Here is a 25,646-nt window from a genome sequence, read left to right on the forward strand (position 1 = left end):
AAAATCATTATTACAAGGAGAGGACGGGGCAGAACAGTTTAGGATAGCCTTTAGCAAAAGAAAATCACTCGTAATCTTCCAATTATTAGCATTTTTGCTTCCATGTACGAAGTAAAGGAAGTATTGTAATTGCGAAAAATTTCGGGTGTCTTATTTCAACAAAAATATTCATTTCAGCAGCTTTCGAAACCATCTGAACGATGTTTTTGCGTGAAATATGTACTTACGGACAAAATAAATCAATTTTTTGTCAAAAAGGATTGTGAAATGGATTCAGAAGAGCGTATGTATGTATGTATTTCGCATAACTCAAGAAGAACGAGTAGCCGTAGAACGTTGAAATTTTTTATATGAAACCACTACAACATGCACCCACTTTTTTCGTTGCAGTCGGCTGCACCAGTCGTATATATATATATAATTTAAGAAAGGAGAGCAAATTAAAAGAGACCTGTGCGATCAAGAACATTGCGGATTGAGCTGCAAAATTAGAAAACAAGGTAAAAAGGAAATTCTTCATGCTAATGCTTTAAAGCAAATTGTGAATTTGCTGTGGTTCCCGTGAATAATTTTTAACATTAAGTTAAAATAAATTGCAATCACAAAAAGTTTAAATACAAGAAGAATGAAATTATAACGAGAAAAATGACAAATAAAAAGTGAATGTAAAGCTCAAATCAAATTTGAATGTTAAAAAATGTTGATTAAAGTTTAAACAAACTTAAAACATTTTAACATAAACACAAAAGTTATTTAAGGCACAAGCAAAATTACAAAGAAGCAGTAAATGGTAAATTAGCCTAACTCGAATCTCATTACGGACTTTTCAGGGGAAATGAACAATGAGCTTCGAATCTAACTATTTCCATATTGCGTTTCGTCAAAACAGAAGAATTGAGACTGTACGCAAAATAACTTTTTGACCATTAAACCGACAAAATAATCTATTATAACTTAAGTATCAATTTCTCTTACTCGTTTCAGGACACGTCCGCACCATTAATGAGAAACACATGCAATCTAGCCTGGTTAGGCAAATGTACAAAACAAAATAAATAGCGAATTGCTATTAGTCAATTTATACATGATTTTAAGTGAGGACCTACTTAGTTTGAAGAGTTAAAACTTTGTAAAAGAAGGGAAAAAACGTGTATATATTCCCATTCTGTTACCTGGCTCGGTGAGCATAGTTTTTCTATTATGTGGTTGTTATATTCTGGTTTAGGTTTTTATCTGTTTTGTTAATCTGCATGTAATAGCTATAGAATTATTAGTAATTTAAAAGCTTAAGTGGCGAGGTAAGCCTAACGAACCGCCATTTGTTTACATTTGAAACTCAGCAGAATAGTGAATTAAATCAGTTTCTGCACTTTCAATGTCTTTTTGCATGGGAGGAACAAAAGGAAACTTTCAGTTTTGTTCATCGAAAAATCTATATTCTTGCACCCTGGCCGAATTGCTTGTTTTTGTGTAGAAACTATATATTTAATTTTAAAAAAAAAATTTTAACTGTTTTAACTGTATTAGTGTTTTCTGCTTTTTCTATATTTAACAATTTTTAATGAAGATGTTTTGAATTTTTATGTATTTTTGCTTTACCGCGAAGTGAGAATTGAATTAATTGAATGAGAAATGCATCTCTAATGAAATCCAAGGAAATAATTTTAAATGAAATGTAGCAAAAAATGTCTACGACTTATTAGGCCATGCAAGGAAGTCATGTGGTGTCCGCATCAGATTTTTTTACATTAATTTTATGAGTTACTTGCAGACCGGCCATTTCCTCAATAACTTGCATGGACTTCAACAAAGCAGATAAATTACCTGTAAGAAATTATCACCTCTGAAGCTAGTTACTTTTCTTATGCTTTCAGCGATTACAGAAATCCTTTTCTTTAAAGAACAAAGAAAGGCGACTGTAAGATCTAAACATTCATACTGTGTATAAAATGTTCACCTGAAAAATCAACTTGTAACAGACTTAATAAAACAAGATTTTAATCTTTCATTGGTTAACTACATTTCAGTTTCCTTTCTTTAAACTTGAGTAGGTTTTTGAGAATTCTGCTATTTTATAAGCATATGACAAAAACTAGATAGCTTGATACACTGGTTATCATAAATTAAGGAAAAATCACAAAAATAGCGATAACTCCCTCAAAAATAAGCCATACCATGTAAAATTTGAATATGTTGCCAAGTAAGAGTAGCTGAGTAAAACTGCGATAGGCACATTAGTGGCGCTGCTTTCGGAATACATCATCTGCGAGGAGCATAAAAGTCCATGTTTGAGAGCAAGCCCACATATTTCACTGTGACAGTGACATCAGAAATCTGAGATAGCCAATTCGTAGCAATGACCTACAGGCATCATTTGTCTGCAGAACTGCGATGGAGAGCCATTGGGAGACTAGAGGAAAGACAAAGTCAAACAGAAGTGGCCAGATGGCTAAATGCGAGTCCTTATGTGGTTCATAGACTTTGGAGGCAATTTCAAACCACAGATTCGGCATCTAGGAGGTTCAGCCAAAGACGGCCAACTGTTACGATGAGCACCGATGACCGATATTTAACATTATGTGCACGCAGGAATAGAACCGCTACTCCGACTTTTCTTAGATCCTCCCTTGCTGCAGCCACCGGAAGGTTCGTGTCAACGTCAACTATGCGTAGAATGCTTCACGAAGGTGGTCTGTATGCGAGGTGACCAACCATTTGTGTGCCGCTCACGTCACGCCATAGAAGGGACCGTTTACAGTGGGTACGACAACATGTCCACTGGACGCCTGATCAATGGAGGGCGGTTCTCTTTACGGATGAGTCCAGGTTTAGTCTAGAAAGCGATAGTAGGCGTTATTTGATATGAAGAGAACCTAGAACCCGTTATCATCCGTCAAACATCCGTGAAAGAGATGCATACGGAAGGGGCAGTGTCTGTGTTTGGGGTGGCATCTCCTTGGGTGGACGCACAGACTTCCATGTCTTTCCAAGGGGAACCGTGAATGATCAGATTTATAGAGAGACATCCTTGATGTTTATATGCGCCCATATGCCGGAGCAATAGGTGATGCTTTCCTGTTACAGGACGTCAACGCAAGACCACACAGGGCTCGCATCGTAGATGATTATCTTCAACAGGAAACAATTATGCGCATGGAGTGGCCAGCTCGATCCGCGGACTTGAATCCTATCAAGCACGTTTGGGATGCTTTAGGGAGACGTCTAGCTGCTCTCAATCCGCCCCCTCAAACCCTTGTCGCGCTTGCAACTGCTTTGCAAGAGCAATGGCTCTCCTTCCTATGGAACTGATAGACCGCATAATTGAAAGCATCACACATCGCTGTATGTGCTGTGTCGCTTCTATAGGCGATCATATTCCATATTGAAGGTACTTTTCCTATAGCAAACTGACATTTTCGATTTGTTCATTTTATACATGTTCTAATTTCTATACTACTATATTTGTCTGGTAATTTCTTTTGATGTTATTTGATACCTTACTATGTGTTGTATATTGTGGGTAAGTTTCATTAAATTCTACATGTAACTTTTTCGGTAATCGTGATTTTTGTGATTTTTCCTTAATTTATGATAACCAGTGTATTTAATACAAGTAATATGCTTTTACTGATATGATTCAAGCTTCAGTGACTGATAAAATGACTGAGAAAGGAAAAACAACAGCAAGTACAAAGAGTTAAGAATTACTGAAAATAAAATTTAGTGGAATGTCAAAGAGAGTTTAATTGTAAAACTTCAAGCTCAATTCATTTCTGAATGCTAGTAATTTTTTTAAAATTCATTTAGATGGAGGTCGGCATGTTGTTTTGCGGTATAATATTAATATGTGTGTTCTTAAAGAGTTTATTAAAATCGCATTTAACATCTGAACGTGGTGAAAAGGCTATCAGAAAAGGTATTATGAAAATCGACCCCAAAATTTGTATTTTTATTACTAAGTTTTTAGAAGCTTGTAATAATTAATTTGATTGAAATTTTTATGATTTTATTTTACTGGTGTAGGTTAGCTACTTAAAGTATACTTTGTAATCTCCATTAAAATCTGAAGTTTTCGTGATCTGCTATCATTTTAACTGTAAATAATGGCATCATCCAAGTTTGCCTCCGAAATTTTAGAAAAAAAATGTAGTTTTTGTTTTGCAATTATATGTTAACATATCATGATTATTGCGAATAGTAGTACTTTTATTCTGAATTTTATTTAGTTCAAAATCTTTTATTCAGTACAAATATACTGGAAAGTTCTAAAACAAAAGTTAATGCAAATCAAGGAAATATTAATAAAGAAATGACTAAATTAAAATTATGGAAAAGGCAAGTCTTGTTCTCTTAATCTGTGCCACTTTTACTTCCTTGTACGAAGTAAAAAGGAAGTATTGTCATCGCGAAAAGTTTCAGGCAGCATATTTCAACAAAAATATCCATTTTGACCGCTATCGAATGAAATTTAACGATGTTTTTGCGCAATATCTGTACGTAAGGACAGAATAAAAGACTCTTTTCCTCCAAAAAAATTATAAAACTGCTTTAAAATGAATTCTGAAGAGAATTTTTCGTGGCGTCTGTACGAACGTATGTACGTACGTACGTATCTCGTATAACTCAAAAACGAGTAGCCTCAGAACGTTGAAATTTTGTATATAGGACTGCTATAACATGTAGATGTGCACCTCATATTTTGGTTGCAATCGGCCGCACCAAACGTATGTAAATATATTTATATAAATATCCACTCTGTTACCCAGCTCAGTGATCTCAGATTCTTTACTCTTATATGTTTGTAAATTGTACTTTTTTTGCTTTAAAAATGATTGAATTATGTTGTTCTTATCTTCCGGTTAAGGTTTTTATGCCTTTAGTAAATCTGTATGCAATATTTTTTGAATTATCAACAATTTTAAAGTTGTTCAAGTGCCGCTAAGCCTAATAATGTTTTTGATGGCGGCTATTGCTTGTTTACATTTGAAACAGCAGAATAGTGGATTTGTTGCCAATCTAGAGAAACTTAGCACATAACAACAAAGATAACATTGCGAATTAAATCATGCTTAATCCTTTCTGGAATTTTTTCGAGGAAATAAGTGTTTAAGATTTACTTCGTAATTTTTAATACAGATATTTTGACTTTTTATGTATTTTTGCCCTGTCGAGAAGTAAGAACTGAATTAATTGAATGAGAAGTATTCAATCGTCTGTGAAAAACTGTTTCTTTTTTGTTTTGCTTGCTTAATTTCTTTTATACATCGTTCTAGCTTTATTATAGTATTTGAATAGAACATGTGGCAACGATTAGATAATTCTATAAATGATATAAATTTTGTGCATTCTGAGTTATAATATGAAACTTTGTGTGTAAATAGTTTTTAGTAAAATAGTGTAAATAGTTCCTTGTGAAACTTTTCAATGTACTGCAAATTGTGTTTTTCATCATTTTACTTGCCAATTATTGCTTATCAAAAGAATAAATTTTATGAAATTTTAAAAATGCCTTACAATACATCCTGCAAGAGATGGCGCAACCAGAGCTCCAGTCAACTAAAATGCTTTTGATCACTACTAATAGATGGCGTCACACGAGCGCCTCATTTGTTCAAAGTTTACTTATTCTACGGACGGCGGCACAGGAGCCTCCGTCGCTAGTAATCTCTGAGTTCTAGCACAGCATGTGTACAAGTACTTCCATATTATTGGATACAACTTACTCGATTCTTCAAGCATTTAAAAGTCAAATATCATATATTGGTAAAGGCCGTTAATGGTCGATTCCTCTTACTAAGTGATAAGACATAGACATAGACATAGTTATAATATGAACGAAATATAATACTGCTAAGAGAACCTAGCGCCAGAGTGTCGCTATGGTAAACAAATAGAGTGAATTTTCAAGAATGCATTTATTCTATTGTGGTTTATGCACTGTCGGCGAAGTAGATTTAATTCAATCCAATAAGTTCAAATAAATTGCAAGAAAAAATGCGTATAATTTAATATTCCGTACAAGGAAGTCATGTGGTGTACACATCAGATTTTTTATTAATAAACATTAAATTAGCTTAGAAGAGAAAAGCTTACAAAAGTAGCTTCTGTTTAGCAATAAGATTTTGAGCAAACCTTGAACTAAAACATTGCCATGATAGTGAAACTTCTTTTTATGTGCAAATAGATTTTGACTGAATTTTACTTGAATGCTATTTAAATCTCATCAGGTTTAGGAAGATCTAGCCTATCTATATCCTTTTGCTCTTGATATTCTTAAGTATCGTTCTTTTAAAAATATTACACATAATTTTCCATTGTTTCTTCATTACTATTATTCACGTCTTTTCCAGATATCTGATATTAATGGCGAAGGGGAAGCACCATACGTACCTCTTTCTCTGAGAAAATGCCAAAGAACAATAATTGCGCCTTATTCTTGTCTTTTGTCTTTCGTGAGTATTATTATACATTTTAATGCTAGAGAGAAAAACTATTTTCTTCATGTTTAAAAATGTTTTTGAAAACTATGACTTATATTTACAGTGTTTTAAAAGACTTAAAATATTACTTAAACTGTTATGAAATAAAGTGATAAAATTATACTCAGGGAAAAAAAAAAAAAAAAAAAGAGGACGGTGGTTCTATATCTTCCGTTCTACGAAAATCAAATTGCTTTTTTTCATCTCTCGAAAGCTCAACTTAGGATATTTCTATATAGCACTGTTCTAATATAGGTATTTTGACACAAAATCCTACTTTTTCTGAAAAGACATGCCATATGTTTTTCAATTTTTAATAAAAATATTTTGAGTTTTTATGTATTTTTGCTTTGTCTTGAAGTGAGAACTGAATTAATTGAATTTGAAATATATCTCTAATGAAATTCGAGAAAATAAGTTTAAATGAAATGCAGGAAAAAATGCGTATAATTTAATATTCCGTACAAGAAATTCATGTGGTGTACATATCAGCTATTTTAATGTTATTTTTGTTGTTTTCATTCGGTACTTTTTATAACCATGTGAATGAAGAAATGCGAAAACATGTCTTAAGAGAGTAATTGGTATTGCATTGCTATTTTATTATAGCATTATACACAGCTAGAAATTTTCGCAAATAGGCTTTTATAGTATAACAGTAAAACCATTTTGTAAATTGTTTATTAAACATTTTGTACAAATGCATTTCCTATAATTTTTAGTCATAAATAAACCATTGCTAAATTCTTAAGAAGTACAAAATTTGTAACAGGAATTAGAATAAAGCAAGTAAAGAAATCACAGAAGAAATTTCGAGTACTTTTTGCTCAAGATATTAGCAAACGAAACCCATGATGGAAACGTGAACGAGAAGCAACTAAAAATCAAATCGTTTAAAGATTAACGGTAAATGTATAACAAAATTTGATGATTGACTACAATATATAGATTTTAGTGCATATGAAAAGCCTCCAGAAAATCCGATTCGCCAAATGAAATTATTTTGTGTCATAATGTTTACTACAGAGGAATGGAAGGTATGGGTTTCTGATCAGCAGTGACTGGGAATGGTAGATTTATGAGTTTTCTCTTTTTCTTTTTTCCCCGAACATAAGCTCTAGACTGTTTGGTATGAAATAGCATTGTTCACCTCAAAACATTAGAATCGTTATTCGTTATGAATTTAATTATTTCTTGAGTAATATTATATAATTTCCTAAACGAATATGCATTTCGTGATATAGAGATATACAGTCATGATATATGAAAAAGTATTTTAACTATCGCATCATGCATTTTATGCGAGTGAAAATAATTTTGACAGGAACTTTGTGATTCGTGTACAGATTGGATGGCGGCCCTGGTTTAAGGAATCCTTAAGTCGACGGTCCAAGTTTTGGTGGTATTTCAACATATTTTATCCTGCTGTCGTCATAGTTTTCATAGTCAGCCACTACGTACTGCAAGTATTAAATTGTCAAGGGAAATTTAACATCCATGTGGACGTGGAGGTAAGCTGTCAGAAATTACTTTTGTAATTATTATTATTATTTTTAATTTTCATCTAATTTCGTAAAATTTACCTTTTTAAAACTAACTGTTTGATAATTGAGAAACAACAGACTGTTTATAAAGAAAATTTCATTTTAATTAAGTATCTTAAAATTCTCACGAAGCTATGCTGCTATAAAAATAAAACAATTTAGGCATTAAAATTATATGCAAGAAACATTAGAGCGAAAATTATACTAAATAAAACTGAACTACATAAAATATCTTTGGAGAAACGCAAGCAAACTCCTTACTAAAGCAAAACTTTTATGAGACCATTCCAGGAACATTTTCAAGCTTTCATAATACTTACGTAATATGTATCTTAATAATGAACTTACTCACGTGTCAGTCGAATGCTTGTCCTCCATTTTCCCTGTCGTATTTTAAGTGCATGATTTTAAAACTTCCTAATCATGGTAATAGTTTCAAAGATATAGGTAATAAATCATGCAAATAAATTTTATATACTATATAACTGAAATTGATAATTGTAACTGACTATAATACTAAAAAACTAATTACTAAATGCTTCTTAATTAACTTTGTTATGAGATTCTAGCTAAATTAAAGTTACTTTGTTGGTTAGATTTTTACTCGAACTGTGAAGCGACTATTCTTTAAGTTCAAACTGTATCAGTAACAAGACATGCGAAAGGTGAAAAGCCCTTTCATTCAGCTCAAGAAAGGAGTTGCAGTCGGCATTCTTGGTACTTACAGAAACTAAGCCAATACTTTTTGCTGTAACTCAAATTAGAAATATAAAATTAAAACTAAGTTAAATAATCAGCTGAAGCGGCACAGAGATGATTAAAACAAGCTGGCTTTTAGTCCTACCACCGACCAGTAATTAATATGCACGGCCAAAGCCAAAGATGGGTGTATTTTTGAGCTACGGTTCAAAACCGTCTGCCTCCAGAAAAACTAGATCAGAGAGCAGAAATGGAAAAAATATATAAAAATAAGTATATGATGTAACTAGAGGGAGCCACATGGCTAGAGAGAGATTAGGTAAGAGTTTTGATTTTATTTTAATATTTTGTAATTTTATAATTTTTGTATTTTTAAATTTTTTTGATATTTCTATAAATTTTTGTTGTAATATGCACTGTCGTAAAATAGCAAGCTTAAATATCAGCGAAACAATGTGGCTGAGAAGCAGAACACAGACTGTCTAAAGTAACTCGGGCACCAGCTTAAATAGTATTTTTTACCCTAATTTGCACGAAACTGAAATATCGTTCTGACAAGAAAGCGGGGTTGAAAAGAGCATTAGGAAAGGTTGCTTCAAAATAAAATTAACTATTAAGTAACTTAAATAAATCTGTACAATTTACATTCTTCGCGTAACTCTTTGTTTCAGAAATGTTTTTCCATTCTCAGTTTTCAAGTGGCTGAATTAGTTAAAAAAAAAAAAGTGGGTTGGAATGCGTAAGTAAATATGATACTTTTCTTAGTCTTAGTCTTAATGAAAAGCAAATAATAAGAAATCCAAATAGTGAAGATGAAAAACATATAATTTCAGACTTCGAAATGCAATCATGATATTTAATTGATGAAATTCTGCTCGAGTTAAAATCGTGACATTAAACATTTATTTAAATTAAATGTAATGCATTACTGGTTTACTGTAATGAGTTACTATATTATTTTAATTATTACTTGCTATTTCCCAGAAATTTGGAAAAAAACAATTTTGCTAATGCAAATGATTGTCTTTAAATGACAGCAGTTCATTTAAGGTTATCAATAGTTTTTAAGTAAATTTAATAGTTCAAGCGTTAAATAAATTAAGTTTACTCACACTAACGCAAAAATCTGATCTCGGTATTATTATTCGTCACTTTTATACGTTTCTATTGCATGTTCACGGGTTTTTAGCATATAATGCGTCTCTAACTAATCCTGATGACAAAATAGTGCAAACCTAAAATGATTAGAACATAAAAATTTTGGCAAATATCCTAGAATAAAATGAAGGTCTATTTCTGTTCGTACTAATTACATATTGAGATTTTTAGCTTGAATTTAACAAAAAAAGAATTTTTTTCAGAGTGCATAGAATTTTTTCGGTACTTTTCCGTTTTGCCTCCGCAAACGATAAAGTCGCCAACAATGGTACAACTGATGCCAAACAGCATATCTTCGCTGGTAACCTTTTACGCTTCATTTTGAAAACAAATCGCAGCTATTTCTCATCAGATAGATTATTTCTTTGAATACTGGCATATAATTACATAGAATTTTTACAAGATAGTTAAATTTTATGCCCTAAGACCATTCGCGGTAATTAAGTTAATTAGAATGCAATCACACCGCTCACACGAAGACGAAAATAAAGAAAAGACAAAATCAATGGTTAAATTCATGTATTCTAATGAGAATGCACTAGCGAAGTAAAGCACTGCGGTTTTATATAATTTCTGAGTAAGCTATTCGTACGAATTGAAATAATTCTTGCATTTAAACTTGTATTCCAAATTAAGATTTAACTTGAAATTAATGTAGATAATTAGTGAGAGAATTAGATTTTTGTAACGTAGTTTACGTCATATGAGATCACTTGGGGTCTCGTGATACGAATCGGCGAATCAGGATGTTGAACATGAAAGCATAGTAAATTCTTAATGTCTTTTTACAAATTTATTGTCTTTATTTATTGGCTTTTTAAAAAATTTTAAATCATATTAAAATGTTTATGCCTTCAAAATAAAAAATTCTTAGAACTAACGTTTGTTAACATTTTTTATGAGTATACTGCATGTTGTCGCCAACAAGGTCTACTTGGCGAGATTTGCGCCGGCGAAACGTAAAAATACCATTTTTTCTACATCTGTAGCTGCATTGTAATTTCATTAATTTGCTTGTAAAACTTAATTGTACGAGGGATCTATGTCTAAATTTATATTTCAGCCATCTCCACCCGTGCCTACACCTCAAGAGGTAAATATGCAGGGAAATTGTACCTGGGGCTTAGTAACATTTTCCTGCCGTGCGAAATACATAGTTGCTTCCATGGATCAAAGTTATAGACCGCAAGACTCTGTTGACTGCCAACATATCGTTCCAACGTACATAGTGCCCAGTTTTGTTCATTTTTTGGCTTTCGCGTATGGCTTCTACCATTTTCGGTTGGTAGAGTGTGAACAACTGTACTCCTTGATGGAAAGGGTGAGTATATATCATACTTTTTTTCTTTATATTGTTGTTAACTTGTTAAAGAAATAAATAAACCCTCTAACCAGAATAGTGTCTCATTTTCCCTTATACTATTAGCTTAAAGCGCTCTCATAAACTGCTCTGACACTAATTTTTAGTATTTAGTACCATTTTTTCATTTTTTTACCATCTGGCAGTAATAAAATAATTATTTATTATTTATATATGCTATGAATTGATTGTACTAAGAAAACATTAGTTATATGTTAAATAGTTAAGGTCATCATCAAGATGAAGTTCCTATTTTGAAAAATGCTTTATATTTCTTAAAGGCCTTATTATAATACTGGCAGCGTTGTTAAATCGGGTCGATAATAAACGATGTATAATAAACCTATAATAAATTACATATAATAAATGACGTATATCTTTTATTATGGATATAATAAACGTATAAAAAGCAATATATAATTAACATATAATAAGCGATATATAATAAATGTATAACAAGTGATATACAATAAACGTATAATACGCGATATTATAATAAATGTATAATAAGCGATATATAATAAACGTATAATAAGCGATATATAATAAACGTATAATGAGCGATATAATAATAAACGTATAATAAGTGATATATAATAATACATCATCAAGTATAACATACGATGCTCATTTACAAATAAAATTGACATTCCGTATCAGAAAAAACGTTTAAAAAATGGAGATCAGCGATCAAACACATATTAAACTAAAAACTTCAAACCTTACTAGCATTTTCTTTTCTAGACTTTTACGCTTATAAAATTACTTCTCAGAAATATCATTTTTGATTATTCTTCCACTTTTTTTAAAGGAAAGCTTTATAAACTTTAATAAAACTTAATTCAAAAGTTTTCTAATGTTCAGTACTTCTTAGGGAACAAACTTTTCTTTTGATTATATTAGTCTCCTAGAGCTTATTTTTATCTTGGAACATACTGGATCTCCAATTCAGTTTCAGAATTTTCCTATACTTTGAAATTAAAACCTATTCTCAAAGAGAAGTAAGAAGATAATGTTTTCGAGCTTCTTATGAAAAAGTGGTTGTTTTCTACAAATCTTTACCTTGAAGCACTTTTAAACCACCAGTTGTTCTTGTCTTCATTCGAATTCCTATTTATAAGCTTATATGAATCTATGTAAATTAATTCAGATATTCTATATTAGTTAAGATATTTGGTATATGAAACTTTGAAAGTACGTTGTACTACTTTCTCACTCTAGGCTGGTAGTTAGTTAATTAATTATATAAAACACGAGAACTGTCTGTATTAATGGAGCTCACTTTATTAATGCTTTTGTTATCCGAATTTTCAAGTGCAATCCGCATTCATTTTACGCATAGAGAAAAAAAATTGTACTATCACTGGTGATTCACTATTAAACAGTTAGCGTTGCAAATTTCAATAACTATATGCTTGAAAAATCACAGTAATTCACTCCAAATCACAATTAAAGTATCAAAAATAACTTTCCTTTTGCTTCCCTAGTCTTTAATTGCAAAATAATAATTGAATTTGAAAAAGAAAACAATAAATCAATGAAGTTTGGATGTTGCCACTGTATTTGTTAATGGTATTTCTTAGTAAACTTTGCAGAGCATATTCAAATGTTTAAATGAAAGTGGCGTTAATAAAGCGTAAGATATCCTATCAAGTCTAGCCTTATTGTAGTAATCACCAGTTTTTGAAACAGTAGATAAGTTGCCGAGAGAATACTGACTATTGCAATAAAGGCCAGATTGGCTTTGGGCTTTTACATAATAGTATGAAATATTAGTTTCTGCTCAGCAAATTACTGGTTTTCATTTCCTCATCTTCGTGCTTCTTGTGCCACCAATCATATGATCAATGAATGTGTGTTTTTGGACAGCAGCAGCGACTGAATCTCTGTGTTAGAAATAAAAAGAATAATATTGAAAAAATAATAGAAAAATTTTCTACTGCGATGCTTGGCTTGTGAGATAGCCTGTACATGATAAAATTCTACACTTTATGAAGCCTATAGTAATGTTTTTGGGCGTTAGCCCAGAAGTGCTATTAATTTCGTTTCGCCATTTTGTGTAGAAAACTTTAAATGTCCGTTTCACTTCTCAAATTGCTGCCACCAAATATTATCGCCCTGTGTTATATTTAAAGAATTAAATAATGAAGAATCTGCATCAATGTACTTACGTTTCTCGCATTCTAATAAAACAACGGTATCTAGAGCCATCGAATTTTGAATAACGTAATCCTGCACCGAATATGGGCAGCTGGAAGCCCTAATTTGGAATTTGTTTTATTACCGATTTCATCAGTGGCGTAGCTAGGGTGGGGCAAAGGGGGCATCCGTCCCCGGGCGCAGCATCCAGGGGGCGCCAAATTGATGATACACATTTCAAAATGAAATGTTTTCCATTCTTGGAATACATAAAGGGACGCAAAATCTTTAGGTGTCCTTGGGCACTGAAAACCTTAGCTACGCCTCTGGATTTCATATTTTTAACACTTTACAAAAAATTTTTGATTAGCAAACTCAACGTTTTCAAAGCGAGCAATATAAGAAAAGAATATATATATATATATATATATATCCAACGCGAGACTGTGTATCGGAAATTCTTTTAAAATTATTTTGCGATATTGCTGTTGAATTGAATTTTATGGTTTAAGTGCGAAGCATATGATATTTAATAAATAAAAGTAGCACACAAAACGTTCAAAAAACGCCCCTTTGGGTGAAATATGAAATCTGAAAGCTTTCCGATTTTTTCTTTTTTATTTATTTATTTATTTTTTAATCAGGTGTTTCTACAATCTCATTCTACCCACGGGTTACAGAATACGTTGGTAAGGAATTCAAGGTAATAAAAATTTTCATAGTTCAATTAACACCGTTAATAAAATATTAAAATATTGTACAATTCAATGCCATGCATGCGTTAAAAGAAAACTGTGTACACTTAAATGTAAAATTGTAATTTACACAAAAAAGAAACTAATATTTTATCTATTTTCAGGTTATTTTTCGCTGCAGCTATATTGTGGCTTTTGTGTCAGATTGGCCTTGAGGTGCTTTATAATTTTACTTTTCCCCAAAGGAGACTTGAATTGTAAGACATTTTTCCGATAAATTTTTTATTCAGTTTTCAAAGTAATGTTTATGGTATTATTGTTTTTGTTTTTGATCAAAACAGTATAAATTTTATGGTTTGGATTATTTATTTGATTATGGCAAAGCACGACATGGCTACCAGCTTAAGGGAAGGGATGCCTTGATAGAAGACATTCTAAAGAAAACTGGCTGGCATCAGCGTTGCACATGAGTAAACTACAAAAACTCTCATTCAGCTATCCTCTTTGCCTGGATTTCATCTCATTGTTGTAATTTATAAGGTATTTTCTCCTTCCTTTCCGCATGCCTTCGTGGTTAAACTTAAGGAGCATAATCGACGCGTATTCGGGAGCTTCGGAGTTCGAATTCCAACTAGGACACTGAGGATTCTTCACTTTCCTGACTTCACAAAATTCTAAATGACTCTAAGAATTCATGGCTACGACTGGGTGAACAACAGCCTTGTTCACTTGGGGACTGACGGGCGTAAATTCTACGAATGGTCAAAGGATATTTAGAAAACTATTAATGTCGGCATTCCATGAATATGTAGGGTTGCTATTGATGTGGAATCTACCCTACTAGACAAGTGGGAGAGTTATCACCACTTCTGAAACATTATAACAAAGCACTCAGAAGGTTTAAATAACCTTTTTGTTTAATCTGAATTTTTTTAACATAAAAGGCACGACTTGTGCTACAGACAGACGATATAAATTAAGCAATTCAGTTTGAACGCTGATAACCTAGTCTACGATTACACGGTTATAAACTGTTTTAACGGCGCATTAGTTTAAAATGTCGGCTAGCGAGAGAATGCAAAAGCCGGAATAATCAATTTTAGATAGAGCTGGCAAAATGCCAACAGCGCGGCACGAGTGCCAGAAAATCTCGCTCATTTATGAAACCTTCAGTTTATATGCTCTAAAAGCTAATTTGCATTCTGATAAGGAATATGAAAAGAAGAAGTTATAGTAAAGATCAAAATTATAATAACTGATTAATTAACTTAAGAACCTTACAAATACATTTAGGAAAACATTTATTAAAATTCCACTAATCGTTGAGTAGTCCGTAAAGTTTGGTTCTTGCCAAGATATGGTAAATACTGCTTACCTTTGAAAATATTTTGCTTGGTAAACTAAACATTGCGATTAAAGAACTTTAAAAGGAACCAGTGTTGAAATAAAATTTATTTTAATATTACCCAGTGAGGAAGCTAGAGGAGGATAGGTGAACTGTCCACCCTTTACAGTATACTACTTCTGAAGCCGTTTCATGTGAAAATAATATTACAGCGTTTAGTCATATGGATCATAAGAGCAGAAAGTAAATGATTGGAATTTTTTGCGTTATGTTTGCTACGGTTACTTGCCTTTGGGGAAGGCTAAAGCTCTGTTTGAAAGCTTAGAAACTGGGAACTTGTTCATATTCACGTTATGGAAATGACATCTTACTCATCTTTACATTGCACATAGGGTAAAACATGAATGCTCTCATGCAGGCCAGCTCATTCCTTAGGATCTGATCCAAAGTCGCAGGAATGTCCAATCGGTTACTAGTGGGGAGAAGAATCACAAGATGTTGATTGTTACACCAAAATGAGTTGAAGAGAAAACTAGTTTTACACTAGATAGATTATTTTCAAAGAAAACACAGTGAGATTTTAATAGCTTCACGTTTTTGTTAAGCCTTCTTTACTCCATCGAAACTTTTGAATGAAAAACACGAATGGCAACTAATTTTATGCCTGGTGACATAGATAAGGAATAAATCCGTACTGAGAGATAGATACTTCGGAGTCTTATTTCTGTTACTGGCTTAGAAAGGTGAAACACAGAAAGTAAGAGTTACATATTGTGCAAAGAATTTCTAAATATAAATCGATTAAGAAGCACTTAAGAACTATGATAGAGGGCTTTGCCTTTAAGGAATTTTACTTGGCTTCAGAACACGGAACAGCAACTGGAGTAATGAAACAAATATCTAGAATACCATTGACGATTTTCGTAACTGAAGAACAAGCGATGTTGGAATTAGCATGTTATTTCAAAAATGAACACATTTTATTTCCCTAACTGTTGTTTTTAACATTTTATAAATCTTTCGATGTACACTGAAAAATGCAGCAATGCTCTTTTGAATTGCCTTCAGCAGCAAAAGCTGTGGATTAAAACATCATTCTTTCCCCCTCTGCTAACACCGTAAGGAAATCATTCTTCTATTCAGAAAATAACTAAAAAAACTCAGAGAAATGATAGGCAGATTCAAAATAAAAGCTCAATCTTGAGAGCTATCGCAGAATAGAAAATAATAAAGAAAAGCAAATTCAGATTCAAAAGTAAATGGCATGAAATTTACTGCAGAAATTTCTGCATCCATGTTACTCAGAGTACATCCATGTTACTCAAATGGTACTCAGCGTCAGTCTAAAAGTTCACTACAAAGAGGAGATTGCATGGATTATTGAAGAATATGAACATTGCCTATTTTGATTTTGACCAAGAGGTTCCTTAATATCATTAGTGGAGCATCTTTCCTGCAGTTCTAGAATATAGTCATTATAATCCTGCCAGCGAAAGCAGTTATTTAACTACCAAAACGCAAACGGACAAGATGTCGGTTCACGCAAAGTAATATGATTAGCACATGTTATTTTTACGTGTGCCATTCAATCCAAATGAATTTACATAGAAAATAAAAGCGTGCCATTTAACAGAAATCCAAACAGATTCACTTATGCAATGGAAGTATAAAATCAAATAGAGAGCATCACATTGCGTCATTGAACGAGGATGATTAGCAACTAAGCGAGCATTTAAAAGCTTTTCCAGTAGAATGCATCTACTACCGTTCAAATATTTAAGTGATTCAGTTAAAAATTTCGATATGAGAAACTCGAGCCCAAACTAATCAACGGATCAAACATTAGCATATGAAATGATTTTACAAATATAACTGCGAAACCAAATCTCAAATGTATGCATTAAATAACAAACTATATAAATGCAAACAACTGTACCAGGGGAAACAAAATGTACCATTGCAACAGATTGTACCAAAAAAAAAAAAACTTTATCATGCTGTCAACGGAAAATATTTAATGGAGTTTGAAGAAGAGAGAAGATATAAAATATCCGAAGGTCATATGTCTCTCTTTTTCTACCACAGTTATCTAAGAGGACTTCCTAAGTAGGCAGACTTAGTGCTCTTTGCCATATTCCAATAAATATATCCCAATTCAATACTAAGGTTTGGTTTAGTTTATGTAATTATGGCAAAGCCTCGAGGGTTGTCTGCCTAAGGCGAGAATTGCCGTCGTGGAGGACTTTTTAACGGGCACTGACTCGTATACACATTACACATTGGAAAAACCTCGAAAACGCCCATGCAGCCTGCATGATCTCGGGATTTAAATCTCCGGCCGAACTACCAGTGTTCAGAGATTTTACCGCTCTGCCGCTGGAGGTCTTGTGAATACTGATAGTTCGACCTGGATTGAGTTCAAATTCTGGGGACCATGGTTGGTTTCAGTGGTTTTCTCATGTGAAACGTGAATCCAAGCCAGTTTAGCGCAGAAAATTCTCCAGAAGACATCCCTGCTATCAGGAAGATACTCCTCATTGCTTTGCCATATTCAAATAGCATAGCCTAACTTAACCAATACTAAGGTCCTTTAGATCAATAAGCAGAACTAGAAATTTTAAAAAAGATCAATAAATTTTAAGTGCCCTCATTCTATACTGAGATAGACTATTGGGACTGTAATAGATATAATGTTTATGCATTATATGGGATCCGAACCTAGTCCTAAGGGCAGGCAGCTTTCGCTAATCACGTATACGTTATAATATAGTAAGGCAAAATAGCTAAGGAGAAATTCCTTATCAGTTTGCAGAATACAAGGAAACATTTTGCCCTTACTAAAATCTATCGATTAAAAGTATTATTTAGCAATGACTGCGAATTAAATATTTTTAGATGTAGTTGGTTTCAGCATTTTTGCAGGAAATTGACCGCAGCGCTTGATTCAAGCTTTAATTGAGCCTTCAAGTATAGAAGTCGTCCATTAGAGAGGTTGCCAGGCCATATTCACAGATGAAAAATTTCTACTTTTTAGGAGATAGATTAATTTTTAATAACTTGGTTTATTTAGGTATAGTTCTATACGCCTATGTAATTTTCATATAATATATCGTCATTGATAATTTTTACTGAGTAAACAGCTGTACAAATCATAATACAACAAAGATAATCTGAAACATGTTCCTGCAGGAAAATGAAGGAAAATGTCTTCATGAGCGACTAAAAAAATATTGACATCAGAGCCATTATGAAAACAAGGAGCTCATGCAACTAAATGCAAACTTATAACTAATTATATGCTCCCAGTTATTAGAAGTTATTTTTATATTATCAAAGATTTGAATTAAAAATCGGAATTTTTTACTTAAAATGCTTTATTTATTTTCAGTTCCGTGTTGTTCATAACCTTTCGCATATTTTTTTACAAATAGAACTGTAAAGTAAAAAAAATCACTTACTATACGTCAGGCTTGATTCTTAGCTTTGACAACCGTATATATCTGTGAAAACATTCTCAATTTTTGGAGTCTCTCTGTGCTCAGTAAAATTTTGTCGATATACATTCAGTGCAATTTAAAAATAATTAATACTATTGAAACATTTTGTTGCATTATCAGTTGAGCTGAATTGTTTAACTTGATTTGGCTTAAACAATCAGCTACCATCTTTGAAATTAATCTTATTAGATAGAAAGTTGGAAAACAGCTGCATGAAGAAGCTATGTTCCAATCAGTAATTCAAGATGGCTGGCCTCGAATATATTAATTTAAAAGTAAATATTATTTATTTTATTAATTATATATTGTTTTAATTCGCAAAATTACTTGTTTTTGTCAACATATGAATCTGCTATTGAGTAATTTTAAAAATAACAGCTTAAACTAGAAGTAATAAAAAAAAAACTTAAAAAAAAAAAAAAAAAAAAAAAAATCTGTAATGTTTCAGATTTTAAATTACGTCCAAAGGGGCGTTTTTTAACGTTTTGTGTGTTACCTTTATTTATTAAATATCATGTTCTTTGCACTTAAACCATGAAATTTAGTTCAATAGCAATGTCCCAAAATAATTTTAAAATGAGTCTCTCTTTAGAATTTCGGATACAGAGTTCCGCGCGCTGGAGATAAAAAGATTCCCCCCCCCGTAGAGTGTTGCCATCGCGCTCTCTTATAAATTGTTGAGTTTGTTACTCAAAAATTTGTTAAAGTTTTACAAAATATGAAATCGATAATAAAACAAATTCCAAATTTAAAATTTGGGATTCAAGATGCCCATATTCGCAGTTACGTCATTCAAAATTGGATGGCTCTAGATACCATTGTTTTATCACAATGAGAGAAATATACGTACATTTATGCAAATTTTTCATTATTTAATTTCTTCAAATATAATGTAGGACTCTAACATTTTGTGGCAACAGTTTTAAAAATGAACCGACATTTATAGGAATCCGTCGCAAAATGCCAAAACGAAAAGTAACAGCCCTTCGGGACTCAAATCCCTTTGGACTAATAAATGAAATGTGATAATTAATCTGCAGAAGGAGCATCTAATTATAGCAGATGGATATTTTCTCTTGTAATTACTATAGATAATATATAAATAGCGAAGACTTGTAAGTCATTTTTACTCAAAAATAAAGGGCTTTAGTCAAAATTACTCATGATTTTTTAAACCTCTTCTTATAACGTTTCTACACAAAGCAAATGGAAAAGTAGTGAAATTTACGTATGAATTTTATTTATTCTTTTAATTGAAAGCGAAGTAAATAAGTTTCAGAATGTTATGGATTTTTGATGCAGGCAAATTACACTAAATCGACATGGTCATATAATTAAATAAATAAAACTGAGTTTCTTCAAATTTCTTTAAAATACAACACTTTCCTCCACAAATAATCTTGGAATAGTTTTGAGTGAACTAAAATAAAAATAAATAAATAAATAAAAACCATTTGGAATATATCAAGTATTTAATTTAGACTTACTTTGAATTATTAAGTACTATTGCTAAGAACTTGAAAAATTACTTCTGTCGGATATTTATGTTTTTTTTTTTTTTTTTTTTTTTTTTTTTTAAGAATGTCCTCTTTTATTCAGTTTAGGTCTAACTTACAAATACGTATTTCTGGGCATTAAGTTCGCTGGTAGCATCTTGGTTCAAGGAGTCAATGTCGCTGTATCCATTAATTATTGCGTGCAGTGTGAAACTTTAATTCTTTACATCAAAGGCATTTGCTTAAGGCTACATGAAAAATCTATGGAACTGAAGTCAGCTATGCATGTAAGTTTTCTTAAAAGCTATAAAATGTACTCGATTAAGAATATTTAAAATATTTATATGTAACTATATTTAATTTAGTTTCATGTAATTTCAATTCAACACTTTTAAGAATCCGCGAATCCACGTGAATTTTATTTTGAATATACGGAAGAGGAATTTATTGATATATTAGTATACTAGAAAGCCCAGCGGTCATACGAAATGCCCGCTGTTCTAGATATTATAAGTTGTAATTAAATTATTTGTGCAAAGATGTCTGCTAATTTAAACTGAATTACCCAGGGCAGGCGGCGAGGACGCCCCTTTGCTTACTGTCCCACGGAATTTTTCCTTCTACTTGCTTAATTGCTTAAAGTAGAGTGAAATGAATTTTCCGAGTGGCAACAATAAACTATAGGCGACACACACTTTAGCCGCTTGTATATATAAAGATATTGGTGTGTCAGGAATCCAAATATACATCATAATAATCAGCATAATTTTTTTTTTTTTTTTTTTTTTTTTTTTTTTATTGTGAAAAATCGTACACTCTGTAAATTATTTAAGTTCGAGCATTATCGTTCATGATATAAACTTTAAATGCATCTAAGAAAATCAACATGAAGTTTCCTCGTTTTGACTTTATACTTTTAAACATTTAAGGATAACTCTATGGCAGGGATTCTCAAGCCTATGTCCGCGGACATCATGGCGCCCGCCGATCATTTAATGTGTGCCCGCCCGTGTGCGATCACAATAAAAATGCTTTAGTTTTTAATAAAATTCTATGTGAAAGTTTCCTCATTTTGAATGAAACAGAAATTGCGTCCAACATAGATACCACTACAAAGCGAAATGCGACCGATCTCTTTTTTTTTTTATATGCATGTATAATTCTATCGAACTATAAATTCACCTTGAAAACGTTAATGGTGCCCGCATCCAACATATATCCTAGAATGTGCTCTTAGGGACAAAAAGGTTGGGAACCCCTGCTCTATGGCAATGATATTGAAACATTTTGGTTCATACAAAACATACATTAGTATCAAAACAAGTACAATGAACTGAAAATCAACTCTACTTACCAAATATTTAGTTAAAAAATCGATTAGCGATCATTTATAAATTAAAATTAAAACTTGGCGTATAATACGCAGGACTTAAAAAAAACTACAAAGGAAATTATTTAATGTGAGTTTGTTTCTTGCTTACATGTAGTGATATTTCTGGCTCTATTTTGTTCAATTCAAATCTTAAAGGTGGTTCTACTGCTAATTTGTTTCGGTATTCAGATTTTAGAATCCCATGTCGCACATATAAGATGAGACAAACAAGAAGAGACATATAAGATGAGACAATAATAAATCCTTTAGAGCTGCATTAGACTGTTCTGTATATTCATTAAGAACTTTAAGTCAAAAATCGCTCAACTCAAGCTCTTTGAAAACAAATTTTAACTCTCTATCAGATCCAACTCAGTTTTTCCCTTAAATGGAGTCATAAATTTTTGGGCAACACACACTGAAACGAATTTCGGATCCATTTTGAGTCAGAAAAATCTTCCAGACAATAAGTATTAAAATGATACTTACGATTCGTCAGGTGAGTTGTTAGATCTTTCATAATCGATTGAACAATTTTTAGTTTGTTTTCCATAACAAAACTCTCTAAAATGGGAAAGGCTGCAAAATTAATTTCCCTGCAGTATCAGCACCACAAATCAATTTCTTTGCAAAAGCTTTGGTTTCAGTTTGATATCATAGCCATTCTTCATCAGTCAAAAACTGTAAAGTTTTTTATAATTATCATTGTAACTTAAAAACACAAATACTTCATCTTTAAATTTAATAGTTTCATTAGGATCCCTCTCCTGAAAGCGAAAACACCTCTGTATGTAAAAGAAACTGGTAATGTTCACCGTCCATTTCTCAGTATATTCGCAAAAATTTATTATTTTTAACTCTAATAGCTAACATATACTTTAAGTTTGGTGGCACATTTTTCGATACGAGCGCTTCTCTCTCGACGATTCACTGAATCCGTGCTATATGGTGAGAGACTTTTTTGATTCGCTCTAGAAATCTCTTGTGTTTTCCTACCATGGCACAAACTCGATCACTGCATACCCCCACACAGTTTTCGCAAGAAATATAGTTTCCTGCGATGTAAGAATTTACCAATTTAAAAATTTCTTCTTTCGTAATCCCTTGTAATTCCTTGCAAAAAAGAATATTTTTAACGACCTCATTTTTGTATTCATATTTTACAAAACAAATTAGTTGTGTAACGCCTTGTCAATCAGTGGATTCATCCAACTGAAAAATTTACTTTTTTATAAGTTTGCTTTCCACATTATCAGTCATCTCGTATATTCTGCAACCAATTATTATATTTGAGAGTGGTATTTGATATACCTGTTGCTTTTCCTTTTCGCCAAATATATGCCTACTATATCTTGGGGAACTGGACCAATTAACTCTTCAACATTTGTGTATAGCATTTCAGTTCTAGCTATACACGATAGCTATCTCGATAAAAGACCTCCACTGCTGGTTTTCTTAATATCTGGAGAAAATGTAATGTTTTTATCTTTGTATCGTGGGTATTCGGTATGTAGAATCCTCTGCAGTTTATTTGGTTTCAGTTTGACAGTACTGCCAGACTTATCTAGCTTTTGGTTCATCAGCTTCATTACGTAGAAAACCATATTTTATAAACTCGTTGGCAAACTTAAAAACTCCTTTGTTTGCTTTTACTTTTTTTATATTTGGTCTTTGTAGAGACAGAAGCCTTCAAAGGTATTCGGTCGGTATCGGAAATTATAGCGCCGAAATCGAAGAGCTCGTCTCACCATTTTTTCTTTCATTGTCTGTTTTTCCAATTATCCTACCAGTTTTTAGCCTATTATTCATGAGGAAACATAAAATATCTAATTTTAAAAGCCGTTCGTTTTATACAAATTTTTAAATGCCTGAAATTTTACGCCTAAATAATTATTGAAACTCTCAAATGTGCCACGTTGGCAGTAAGTAGAACAGGCCTTCTTATATAGCTTGATTACGTGCATGTTTTTTGAAAACGAACGTGATGTTACTGTGTGTACTTACAAAAGAATTATTCTCGCTATTCTATCTGATACTAATTGGTGGATGTCGCTAATACCAGCAGAATAGTATATTTCAAGTAGGGCTGAGCCAAATGAGTATTTTATTGCTATTTTGTTTTGGGCGAATGTTGGCATGGGGAAAGGAGTTTAGAGAAAGTCGATTCGTCATTAAGTGCGCCATGATGACAAACTGAAAAGCAATTCTTCAAAACACTCCTACGAAAAATGGATTAGAGCTCGTTTCTATGGCAACATACATCTGCAGACTATCTGTCGAGAGCTTGTTCTTGTGACAAACATACAGTACACAACGTCATCCGAGGCGAACTAAACAAGATTTAAAACAAATGTTTCAAAGAGTTAATTTATTTGAATTAGTTGTTCTAAAAATCTAACTAACTCTTATAATCTAGTAATCTGACTAACTCTTATAATATATTTCACATGAAAAATGACACCCCAAAACACGTACTCCTCTAGCTGCGCCTTGGGCCAAGTCCATCCTGTCTTCTAGTGACGCAACTTCACCACATTTACCCGGTGTTTCGTAAAAGTCTTAGGTCTCACCATCTGAATATTTCAGTATTTACATTTTCATTTATGATACGTTCTTCCAGAAATTTGTCAGAACTGAAGTTTTAGTATCTCCTAGAACAATCCCAAATTAAAAATCGTTGATTTCAGGTTTACGCATTTAAAATTCTATAATGTTTGTTGTCCTCTTTTTCCTTTTACATCAGCGGTGTTCTAAACCTTTATTCAGGAAATTGTAAAAGCATTTAGCTGCATAGATGGCATATTAGTTTATTCCTTTAACCTGGACGAATATTTAATATTAAAGGTTAGTTACTAAAAATTCATTGGCCATCCGGATGAATAGGGACTGAATTAAGTAGGTCTTAATCTACTTCAGTATTAAGACATAACAATGCATGATTGGTAAGAAATATTTATCTATTATTGAAAATGGCAAATCTTTTAAATATATTCTCCATAATATCGTATTAAGATTTTTATCTCATTAGCGGTAAAGATTGATTTTTCTTTTCTTTTTAAAACATAGGACATATTAGGTGTAAGGGAATATATAAGCCTCTTAAACGGCAATGTGGCTAAAATGATGGGTCTCTGTATTGTGAATTTCACAGAACTCACGATATTAGGTAAGGCTTGCCAGTATTATATTACTTATCAAAGATAAAGCCAACTGTTCTTATCTTTAACGTTTAATTGTATATTTATGTGCTAATCATTTTATAAACTAGGCCATTTTTCTTTGAAAATTTTTTGCGAAGGCTTTTGTCTTAAGCCAGATAACTCTGACATAATTGACTTTTATATTCATAAATAAAAGATGGTTACAGTTTATTAAAGAAAATGTTTTTTCAAAACTGCCTTTGGTGTGTGCTTGGTAGAAAGAGAGATTTGGAACTAATTATTAAAACTATGTTCATATGTGATGGAATTGCTTCAAGCACAGCATAAATTTTAGTACACTTTATTTTATTTTATTTATTTATAAGTGGAAAAGAAAAGAATATCGGCAAAGCTAATAAATCTGAAAGGAAAAAGTAAAAACTTTTCGTACATTCAATTTTCTATCATAAATATTTTCAAATACCCTCATGTCTATAAATTAAGGATAATTCGGAGTCACGTGGAAATCGAACTCTAAAATAAATATATCACCTGTAAAATCACTACACACATCTTCAAGAATCATATGCAAATTTCAGGAAGAAACCAGATGACACCGAGGGTACGTCACAATGACGAGAGTGTAAGAGAGTGATATATAAGGAATACAGGCAAAGAAGTAAAATTGTTCGCAGGCGCTTTATAAGCATTTTAGTGCAATA

The 25,646-nt window shown here is 32.1% G+C and overlaps 1 protein-coding gene across 2 annotated transcripts in view; it reads left to right on the forward strand.

The window, feature by feature from the left end:
* Nucleotides 1-25,646, forward strand: part of GrlHz (Gustatory receptor-like Holozoa) — an 87,415-nt gene that overhangs the window by 40,946 nt on the left and 20,823 nt on the right. For both annotated transcript variants that reach the window (XM_035352727.2, XM_035352726.1), the window contains exons 3-9: nucleotides 6,351-6,452; nucleotides 7,826-7,990; nucleotides 10,944-11,201; nucleotides 14,024-14,082; nucleotides 14,239-14,331; nucleotides 20,516-20,699; nucleotides 24,851-24,950. In XM_035352727.2, coding sequence (XP_035208618.1) covers nucleotides 6,351-6,452; nucleotides 7,826-7,990; nucleotides 10,944-11,201; nucleotides 14,024-14,082; nucleotides 14,239-14,331; nucleotides 20,516-20,699; nucleotides 24,851-24,950 — 961 coding nt within the window. The remainder of the gene's footprint in view (nucleotides 1-6,350; nucleotides 6,453-7,825; nucleotides 7,991-10,943; nucleotides 11,202-14,023; nucleotides 14,083-14,238; nucleotides 14,332-20,515; nucleotides 20,700-24,850; nucleotides 24,951-25,646) is intronic.

The sequence above is a fragment of the Stegodyphus dumicola genome, chromosome 6 (genome assembly GCF_044657685.1).
Source record: "Stegodyphus dumicola isolate Sdum_Otavi_A_Nest chromosome 6, ASM4465768v1".
Classification (NCBI taxonomy): Eukaryota; Metazoa; Arthropoda; class Arachnida; order Araneae; family Eresidae; genus Stegodyphus; species Stegodyphus dumicola.